Consider the following 10,845-nt stretch of genomic DNA (forward strand, 5'->3'; position numbering starts at 1 on the left):
AGCTCCGACGTGCCAGCGGCGGACGCCCGGCCCGCGCGCTCACGCCGCATCTCCGGGGTCGGCACGAGCGGAGCGCCGTCGCGCCGACCCGCTCCATGAGCATGGCACAGCTTCGAGCTCCGACGTGCCAGCGGCGGACGCCTGGGCCGCCGCCACCCGTCGCCGCCGTCCTCGAGCGGCCCACCGCCTATCGCTGGGTGCATCTTCCCATGACACGGGCGACGGCTGCGGTGGCGCGCCCGCCTCCTTTGTTCCTGCAGCAGCCGGACCTGGCGGCGCGCGAGCGGCAGCGCCGCTAGTTAGCTTAATTGCAGAGCCAGCGCAGCGGCCGCGGCCGGTGCGTGCCAATTACCGGGGATCAGGCGGCCCCCGCCCGGCCGGCCACCCCCCGCCAGACACAATCTAATGAGGCGCAGTTTTTGCCGCGATGCTACCCCGATCTGGTGGCTCCCACCGTTGGGATATGACAGCGTAATAGGAGTTTCTCGGCGGCGGGAATGATGAGAACTCGTTTGGGGGCGGTTTGGGGTCAAATTGAGCCCGGGTAATGGCTGCAGCCGATTACAGATGGGCCCTGATTGAGCTTTAGATCGCCGCAGACGAGGGAGGGGACGTACCGGCGGTAGCGGCGGGTCGGCGGGCCGCGACCGCGCCGAACAGTGGACTGGCCGCCAGCCAGCAGGTAATTGCCTCAGCACGGGGAAATGCGTGGGAGTAAAAAGTGCCTTTCTTTCCCAGCAGCGCTCGCTGTTGACTCAAAACGGACGCCACTCATTGGTGTTTGCCTTCTTCCTTCCTGTTTGACTTGCCCTTGTCACCTTTCTCCTCACTGTCAAACGCGCACCCCTGTCAATATTTTTCGTTTGTGTTCTAAACAGACCTTTCAGCAAGTCGAAGTGATAAGGCAGCGGGCAGTGTGTTGTGGCTGCGTTACCACCGGCCCTCATTGTTGACCCCGTCAAGCCAGCAATTCTCAGCTGTTTATTCTCTGTGAATTGTCAAGCGTTTCCCATGACCTTGCCTATGTCACTGAGGTGTGAATGTTTTTATGAACTCAACAGGCCTGCTTCTTTTCTGGTACCTCGGACACCCACTGTCGGCATGCTGCACCCTTTTATTGCCTACCTCTATATAACAATAACTACGATGTGTGAACGGCCGACCTCCATGGTGCCGTGAATGACGCCCGCTGGGATTGTTCAGCCGCATATCTGACCGTCACGACGACGTCACACGGCTGACGCTTGGCTAGAGTTACCTGTCCTGTCATATCCTAGGCTTCAGTCACGCTTGAGCTATCTCCATGTATTGCCAGTGGGTGCGGCTTGTACCCGATCGCTTTGACTAATACGTGCCGTTCTCGTCCTGTCGTCAAGAGCTTGATATTCTCCTGTTATTCCGACCTCATCCAGCCCGATCCTGAGCCCGTGGCCCTACATCACCTGACCTGAAGGTAGTACGCTCCTGACGTCACCGCTGCAGTAGTTATCTCGCCTGGCCCCTCGCCGACATCGGGACCCACCTGACCCGACCTGACCGCTGGTTGACTTGGCCGGGCGGCGACCGCGCGCTCCGCAGCCGAGATCCTCCCCGATCCGAGGTTAATTGTCCACTTCGCCAATGCTAATGCGGCCGACTCTGATTCGAACGAGTGAAATGTAAATAGACGGTCCCGGAATGTTTCAATGACCCGATCCATCACATTTAGACGGCCGCTGGGGCAGAGGGGATGTGTCCGACGGCGAGGCGGCGGGCCGCCGGGCCGGGCCGGCAGTCAGCAGTCCGCCGCCGCCGCCGCCGCCGCCGCCGCCGCCGCCGCCGCCGGGCGCTAAGCTGGCGGCGCGGACAGGGGGTGGCGTGCCGGTGCAGCGACCCGCGCCTACAAGCACGCTCCATGTCAGCCGGCGCCGCCGCCGCCGCCGCCGCCGCGCTGCTGTTTTGACGGACCGAGTCCGGTGCGGGCCGCAAAAATGCGCCGCGTGTCGGGATGGGGGGCTCGGCGGCGGTGACATGTCACGAGCAGCCGCACCGACCGCCTGTCACGTTGTATACTTGTCAGGAGCGCAGTAAGGGCAGGGGGAGAGGAGGGAGAGGGTTTTGCTGACCTCACCCCTGCTCGCACCGACGACACGTGTCGGTCATTAGCTCGGCCGAGCGTGGCGGATTCTGCGCCCACCTCAGCCCGCGCAGAGCCGGCCAAAAGCGGCGCCGCGTGGGCTGCGCGGTGCGTCGTGAGTGGTGATCTGCCAGGACGGGCGGGGTCTGTGGGGCGCGGCGCGTGACTTCTCGAGGACAATCGTCCTTGCTTCTAGGGACGCGCTACAGGACGTGCTACTAGGAACGTGTTTGGAGCTTTTCATGCCTTTGGAGGGCCACCTCCCTCCAAATGTTTCTAAGCTGCAACACGGTACGTATGGGCGTTGTGCAAGGCGGTTGACCCATGTGGTTCCCTGTAAATTTCTAAGTCAAGTCATAGTTAATCCAGTGTGATGCCACGGCATATGATGGCATGTCTTTCAAGGACGCGGAGGGCACCAACACCTGGCCATGACGCCACAGTTCACGGACCGTGTTTGTAATGGTCGAATGCGGGGATTATTGCAAATTTTTTTGGTAGATTGTCGGAATAATCTGTTGGATAGAGCATTTTTGGTGAAGGAGTTGGTATTAAGTGCATACGTTACCAGAAGATACCTTAGCAGATAAGCCGCACACTGTCCATCGGTCTGTACCGGTAGCTCAGTTAGCTAGAGCACCCACCTTCCGATTCACCTATGCGTAGCGAGATGAGATCGATTCCTTTCAGGCGCTCATCATTTGTCCCTAACTGGGCTAGTCTGCGGCCGGTGTCAGCGGCCGTGCCGAAGGCAGGGTGACGTCAAAGGGCAAATGCCAGGCAATGCAGTGTGATAAGCTTTCGCAGCGAAATTCTGCCTCTGACCAGGAATTTCACCATCACATGATGGGGTAAGGGCTTCGCAATAGACCCACTTCGGCGTGGTCACTGATCCCCGAGATCGATCGAGGTGGTTAAGACTAGATCTAAAAAACTCAGTTTCTGGGTTGTCGTAAAGAAACGGGTCCATGATCCGCTTGGCAGCGGCCTTTCCAGGCTGCCGTAGTTTTTCACATAAGCGTCACTTTACAACCCATGAAGTGCGCTAGTCATGACGGTTTTGGTTTGCGAGCTACATTAAATTATACGTTGCATTTTTTTTATTGTTTTGACAGCTAGGCTTTGAAACGCTTGCGCCACACACATACTACTCAATGAAGCATGTGATCAACTGTTTGGTTTAACGTCAACCCTAGCATTATTCTCAACACCAACATTAATATCCTAGCCCACGATGGGCCAGGGTAGGTAGTGCACGGTCCTGACCCAGCGACGGATTTGGCAGCACTGGAATCCCGCTCAACTATGGTTGAGGATGATGTCAGATGACAGATGTCTCAAGCCTGTGATGAAGTGAGTTAGTGAACGAAACTTTCCCACGGCTCTACTGAGGGTCTTTTTTCCGGGTCAACAGGAGAGAAGTGTGCTCTACAATGACGTCGACCGCAGATTTGCGTTTTTGAACTGCGAACCACGGTATTGCAGGTTCAAAAATATTAGATGCAGGATCGTTTTGAGCGAAAGCGAAGGTGCCTTCGGCAAATATGTTGTTTTGGACTTTCTAACCGTTACATTGTAGAGCATGGCTGAGCGTGGCTGCCGAAAATATGAGTGATCTGAACAGACGGTAAATATGGGCTGCTGGAGAATGACAGGCTGCTGGTATCTCCGAATGCAGTATCAATGTCGAAGTGCGAGATGATTGGTTGCTTTGGTACGCGCGACAGCTGATGTGTTTTGGGCGTATAGGAAATGTAAGCACGAAACCCTACGTTTTGATCTTTGTTCTTACCTCCTTCTTCGTCGTGTCTATTTCATATTTGTTATGTATAATCGGCCACTGAGCTTGGGCCCATGCGTTAAGCCGCAAACCCACCGTCTTGTCCAGCTGCAGAAGCGGTCGTTTCGTGGCGCTGCTGCCTGCAGGCTGGTGGTGAGACTTCTGCGCTGGACGAGGCGGGTCACTCCGCTGCAGCTCGGTCCGACAAGCTTGCTTTGTTAACGGGACATTTCCTGTCTGGCCAGGGTGAGCGTAAGAGGGTAACGACTGGACACCAGGCGCGGCGTGTTTGCAGACGCCGGTGTCTAACTGTTCCCGCCATTAGAGTGCAGTCTGCAGCAGCAGAGAGCAGACGAACGGTGCGCAACTGTAAATGATGCGTTGACATTAGTGTTTCTCCCCACGAGGGCGAGATGATAGAGGTTCAGGGCGGCGATGGTACCTGCAGCTCCCAGTGGTTCTCATGCTGCCCACGCTGGGAACACGCGTGATGTTTACTTTACAACCGTACTAGGCTGTGCAAAAACGTCGATGTTGATTCGCGGCGGCGTAGCCAAAGAACTCTCAGATATCTGACTTGCATAAGAGAACCTTTCCATATGCATCCTGCCCGGCTGCGGCACGAGAGCCTCGCGCCTCGCTTATTCACTGTGATCGATCTGGTCCTAGGTGTATGTCATTCGAATGTCAACGATGACATCATGTCATCGCGTGGCCGGTGCCTCATCTCCCGCCGCGATAATGCAGGCCCTGTCTGAGTGCCGGCCAACGGAGCGGCGTCAACACGACTTTCCACTTAAAATCATTTACATGTCCCCAATACGGCACGACTTGTGTCCACCCGCGCCGCTAGAGGCGCTCCGATCGCGGCCCGGCGACGTGCCTAGCCATGTCGCTCCTCGTGTTACAGAACTGTCCAACGAAGGCAGAGGCGCGCCGAAGTGCCGCCAAGATCGCACTGATGAACTCGGTCTTCAACGAGCACCCATCGCGGAGGATATCAGACGACTTCATCGAACGTGCCGTCGAAGATGCACGGTCGACCTTCAAAGTGAGCTTCTGAACATACTCCCAGGTTGAAACACCCGTCGTCGCCGGGACCTTTGGGGCATGGTCTAGTGGAAAACTCCGCTGTGTTGGGCACACCGTGTGACGTGCAACTCTCTGACACCTTGAGTGTGCTTTCCTAAAAAGTCCATTTCCTTCCCATGCCCTCGTGCCTCGTGGAATGCCATTGTTTTTTGTTTTTTATTTCTCAACCCTCTCTCTTTCTCTTTTCCTTGATATCTCCAGCCTTTATAGCCTTGATGCCTTTAACTCTCACGCTCCCCTCCACTTCCTGTTATCTCACGCATATGCACAGCTGTCCACGATGGGCCCAGCGGCCCACCTCACCGCCCTTCCGTCCGTCCATCCGGCTGTCCGTCCAAGACATAGCCCGCTGCGATGTAGTGGCCAAGACCTCTTGGCGGGACCTCTCGGTCCGATCGTCGCCGCCGCCTCTCCGCGCCGCTCGGGCCGTCCGGTCGGCGTCCCTGTTTTGCCGGGCGCGCGCGCGGCGCGGACATCGCTCATGGCGGCGGCACGTTTGATTCGGACACCGCGGCGCGCGGCGGCCGTGGCGCGCCGCGTCTGTCGCCACGTCACCGCGCGGCTCGATCACGTCCGCGCCGCGCGGCAAAAACCGCCGCCCAGCGGGTGTGAGGGATGGCGGCGCCGTGCGGGCACTCACGCGCGCACGACGGCTGCAGCGGCGCCACACCGCTGTTGGTTATTGTATATGCTGAGTCACTGCGGCTGACGTTTTTAAGTGGCCCACACGCGCGCCGCTGTGTGTATATGGAAAGCAGCCATGCAGCACGCTGGGGCGGCAGGACGTGGCTGCCCGCGATGCTGGTGCCACCATCGTGTCCGCCGCGTGCACGAGATCTCCTGCGGCAGTTGGCGTGATGCTAATGCCTGCCAGTTTCCCGTTATCTTGCCTTAAGTCTTTAGGACCACCAATCCGCTTTCCCGAATCGTGATGTTTGTTGAGGCTTCTGTGATGTTTCTGCTTTTTTGCGGCGGAGGTTGTACGTCCTTTGCGTGCTTTACTGTCAATTGCTAGGCAAATAGCCTTTCAGCGTAATTGAAGGCATTGTCGTTTCGTTGCTGCATGCCGCTCAATTCCGCTTTCCTTTCATCGCTGCTAGCGGAAAACCGCCGCTAATTACGTTTTGAATTCAATTTTCATGAATTAGGGTGTGCTTTTACTTTGGTCGCTGCACCGACATTCCGATTCAGGCCAACGGAAAAGTCGTGTTTGTCTTCCGTGTGATCACCGATGCGAGCGCCATCTATAAAAACCGCTAACGGCATCTATCGGAGTTTCAGGGAAGTCAGGACGCAGCAGATAATCCCAACACCGGCATTGGCGCGTTCCGGTTTATGTTGGAATCGAACAAGGGCAGGACCATGCTGGAGTTCCAGGAGCTCATGACCGTATTTCAGCTGCTTCACTGGAACGGTTCACTGAAGGTAAGCTCCATTGGTGTCAAATGGAATGCTGAACTATTTATCCCACTTGTAATACCAATTCTTAGCCTCGATCCTTTCTCGAAGTTTATTCCCTGTCGTGCAGTAATTACAACAGTTTCTGACAAGGCAGATAAGTGTAAACAAATATCGTGCTTGATTCTAGTTGCAATCTGCTTTCACTTAAGAATCAACGAAATTTCTGCTGATTCAAGGCGGGATGAAATCCTTCCAAAATTTATGTGAGCCGGGGGCAGCCTGGGACCATTTGAGTAGAATGATTGATGAGTCGATGCAAATCGCCTTGATGTTCTTATTCTTACAGCTGTTCTATGTGAGAAAATGTGAGCGTCAGAATACATTGGTACCTTGCTATAGAAATATGAACCCTAAGCTGGCAGTGACGTGTCAAATGAACAGCCCATTTCCCAAGCTGTTGGCGGCAGATTTGACTCCATGAGATTGGCTCCAAAATTGAACCATACTTCCTTCAGTTGTAATCGGAATATATGCTCTGGTGCTCAAAATCACAGCAGGAATCACTGCAGTTTGTTGTGAGCCGGAATCGAAACCAATCTTAACCGAGCAGAATCAAACACATTTCTGCGAGAAATCCAATTTTTTTCGCAGTTGTATGGCTCACATACAGCGCTCATTGCCATCAGATCCCCTTCACTAATCGTTTTACTAGTTATACTATGAACTATCAGTACTGCGGTTTTAGTAGCTTTTATAATTTTGCAATAAAACAAGTAGTTTTTTAGTTTTTATTCATTTCATTTAAACACCATCTCAAGAGATAAAAAATTCGACTCACGGTCATAGAAACAATCATACTGAGGTGAAATGGATCACGCAACTGACGTCATTTGGCGTCTCTTTTCCAACTCCCAGCTGCCGGCAATTGTCAGCGGAAGCTTCAGCCTCGGGGCATTATTATACGGACATGCGCCATGTTCAGTGACACGTTTGGTACGCTTGGGCCTCCACTGCTACGTTGTTTATATCTTAAGCTATAACCTAGTTTCATGGGAAAAACTCGACCACAGCGTTTCAGATGTCATAAATGTGTGATAGTTTCATACGTTTCGTGATATTATATCGCATGCTATTCGCAGTGTCGTAACACGTTTGGTCCATCGGTATGATTTATGATATGCACCATGTTTCCCAATGTGGTCAACCTCCGCCTATCTTAAAACTCGGGAAAGGGTCGACCCGTGCCAGGCCCGTGTCCTCTCCATGTGTGAATGATTTATACCGCCCAAGTGCTGCTTACCGACATCACGCCACGTTAAATGGTTGGCGTCCTGTTCCATGCATGATGGCTCTCGCCATGTGCTGCTCTACGGCGTGTTCAGTTAATGCATGGCGTATCTTCCTTAGCGTGTCTTCCCCTTCTCTCTCTCTCTGTCTCTCTCATTCTCTCTCCCCCTCTCCCTCTCCCTCTGTCTCTATCATTCTCTCTCTCTCTCATTCTCTCTCTCTCTCTCTCTCTCTCCCTCTCTCCCTCCCTCTCTCTCTCTTTCCCTCTCACACGTGAGGCTGGAAATGCGCTGGCTATTCCTGACCTATCGCCCCGTCTTCAGCTGCGCCGGTGCTAGTATATGCCAGCTGCATACGCTCGTTAGCATCTAAACATACATATTGTGGCATATCAATACGACCACCACCAAGGTGTAACGCACCTAACTTCACGCAAAGTGTAATGCCATGAAGGCATTGTCCGTAACTTGGTTGCCCGTCTCACGCACGCCTATCTATGGCGCCTGTATGTGTTGCACCCCTTTACGAGACTGCGTGGGTCCGTCCGTGAACCGCGTCAGGCCTCTCCGCCAGGCGATGCGCGAGCGCCAGTGCTCTCACGCACGCCCTGCCTATGGCGCCTGTATGTGTGGCACCCCTTTACGAGACTGCGTGGGTCCGTCCGTGAACCGCGTCGGGCCTCTCCGCCAGGCGATGCGCGAGCGCCAGTGCTCGCGGCAGGAGGTGGTGGCCCACTACTCACACCGCACCCTCGACGACGACATGCGCTCCCAGATGGCGCTCGACTGGATCGCCAGGGAACAGGTGAGCCGTTGGGGCGGCCGCCGACGGCCAGCGCCCGTGCACCAAGCTGACATGGGCTCGGCTGCAGCTGGCTGGCTGAGACACGGGCACTAATGGCTGCCGCTGAACACAGCACGAACCCGGCTGCAGCTGGCTGGCTAAGACACGGGCACTACTGGCTGCCGCTGAACACAGCACGAACCCGGCTGCAGCTGGCTGACTGAGGCACGGGCACTAATGGCTGTCGCTGAACACAGCACGAACCCGGCTGCAGCTGGTTGGCTGAGACACGGGCACTAATGGCTGCCGCTGAACACAGCACGAACCCGGCTGCAGCTGGCTGGCTGAGGCACGGGCACTAATCACTGCCGCTGAACACAGCACGAACCCGACTGCAGCTGGCTGGCTGAGACACGGGCACTAATGGCTGCCGCTGAACACAGCACGAACCCGTCTGCAGCTGGCTGGCTGAGGCACGGGCACTAGTCGCTGCCGCTGAACACAGCACGAACCCGACTGCAGCTGGCTGGCTGAGACAACGGCACTTATGGCTGCCGTTGAGCTCACTTTGGCTATCTTTTCAACGAGCAGGACGCGTCTTCCTAGCTCCAACACGTAATGTTATGGATCTATATCGTTGCTTAAGGTACGACCGTACGTCTACTTAATAAAAAATCGGGCGTTCATGTGGGTGGCTGATTACATTTTATTGTCGTGGACCTTAACACGTATTATCGGCAAAGCCTTTTTCGGTGCGCGTTATCACCGTGCGTATCATAGGCATTGGTGCATCGCTCAGTGCCTGCCACCCCGCCGTAGGGAGATGACCGGCGAGTAGTGGCGAGTACCCTCGGTATTGACATGTGCTTGGATCTGCTGAATCGGATTCCGACCACGGCCAATGGATCCCGACCCAATCGGTGAACGAAGTTTCGCCAAGGCTCTGCTGGCCCTCGCGTCGTCTTAGCACAATCATATCGTGCCGAACACCCCAGACGGCGGTGTTCACTGATCAGCTTTTGGCGCCAGTGCACGATGTGACGCGGCCGCAGACCACTGACGCCAGCGCCGTTCGCAGGAGATGACCAACATCATCGCGCAGGAGCTGCACGCCGCCGAGGAGGAGCTGGAGCAGGCGCGCCTGGCCGGCCGCGAGCTGCGCTTCCCCAAGGAGAAGAAGGACATTCTGATGCTGGCCTGCGCGCAGCTCAACGGCGTCGACACCATCTCGTAGAGTCGGCGGCGTCGGCAGCGGCGGCGGCGGCCGGCCGGGGCGCGGCGTCCCGGCCGGCCGCCCGAGGGGACGGGGCGTCTGGCCGACGGTCATGTGATCTCAGAGAAGGACTCGGCCGGCCCGGCAGGCTGCGCCCCGACGCCCCCAGCGCGGTGATATGTGCCTGGATAGCTGCTGGCGAGCACAACAAAGTCCGTTCTTTCAGATTTTTTTGTTAAAAAATAACGTAGGTCGTGTTGACAGCTTCGTCGTTTGACAATAGTGCACCAAACGCGTGGCTTCATCTGCTTCACTTTAACAATAGCGCAACCCGGAGACGTGTGGGAGTAGTCGTAATTATACACGACGTGGCGAGGTTAATCAAAGATATGTTTTTATTGCTGAAGGGATGTTTTGCGATGGTTGAAGATTGTTGAAATTTGTATATAGGAATGTCACTTGGAGGCCTGACGCACCTTGTCCAAAGAACGTTCCGTATCGTTTGTAGTTCGGCATTGACTTACAGGACGCCAATATGGACCTATGTTTTCGCTTTTTCTGTGGTGAACGCCCATATTTTGTATAAAATATGATTCTTAAGGCAATTGCTTAGCTGCATGATAGGTGCAACCCGTAATGCTTTGTGCTAATTTATGGAGAACTTTTAAAATATCCCAAATCCTATCAGCTGTGACACCTGTTTCGTTCAGTTTTGTTTGAGTACCCTGGATTTTTAAAATATGAAATCGCATCATGACGTTATGACGGATCAGAACTGTGTACCTGTACTGTTCATGTTGCCTAGTTTCAGAGATCTGTTACTAAACTGACTAACTAAGGTTACACTGGCGCAAAGGTGCATCACTCGAATTGTTTCTCAAGCTGTGTATTTTTTATGGAACTTGGTCTTGGAATGATCGCTTATTACATGCGCTCCGGTTACGTATTTTCAGTAACAGATGCTCTAGCTGGGTGAGCTAGCATATGATATTCCATGGTTATTGATGACTGCGTTGAAATGGCTACGCAGGGCGACGGTTGTTTGTACTAAATACAATGATAGATATGTGAGCGTGCGCTGAATTCTATGGTGCCAACCCAAAAATCACTGGCCATCACGCCGTAACAGTTAGTTGTATTTTTGTTTAGCATCTATTCATCAGTTTATTCGGT

General features: G+C 54.6%; 1 protein-coding gene across 1 annotated transcript in view; it reads left to right on the forward strand.

The window, feature by feature from the left end:
- Window positions 1-9,709, forward strand: part of LOC119111592 (LIX1-like protein) — a gene marked incomplete in the record, with an annotated part of 34,707 nt that extends 24,998 nt beyond the window's left edge. Inside the window, 4 exon segments of the mRNA XM_037235401.1 lie at window positions 4,807-4,947; window positions 6,270-6,413; window positions 8,367-8,480; window positions 9,538-9,709. Of these exon segments, the coding sequence (XP_037091296.1) occupies window positions 4,807-4,947; window positions 6,270-6,413; window positions 8,367-8,480; window positions 9,538-9,693 (555 nt within the window).
- Window positions 9,710-10,845: the final 1,136 nt, after the last annotated feature.

The sequence above is a fragment of the Pollicipes pollicipes genome, unplaced genomic scaffold, assembly GCF_011947565.3.
Source record: "Pollicipes pollicipes isolate AB1234 unplaced genomic scaffold, Ppol_2.1 Scaffold_7261;HRSCAF=8764_pilon_pilon_pilon, whole genome shotgun sequence".
Taxonomy (NCBI): domain Eukaryota; kingdom Metazoa; phylum Arthropoda; class Thecostraca; order Pollicipedomorpha; family Pollicipedidae; genus Pollicipes; species Pollicipes pollicipes.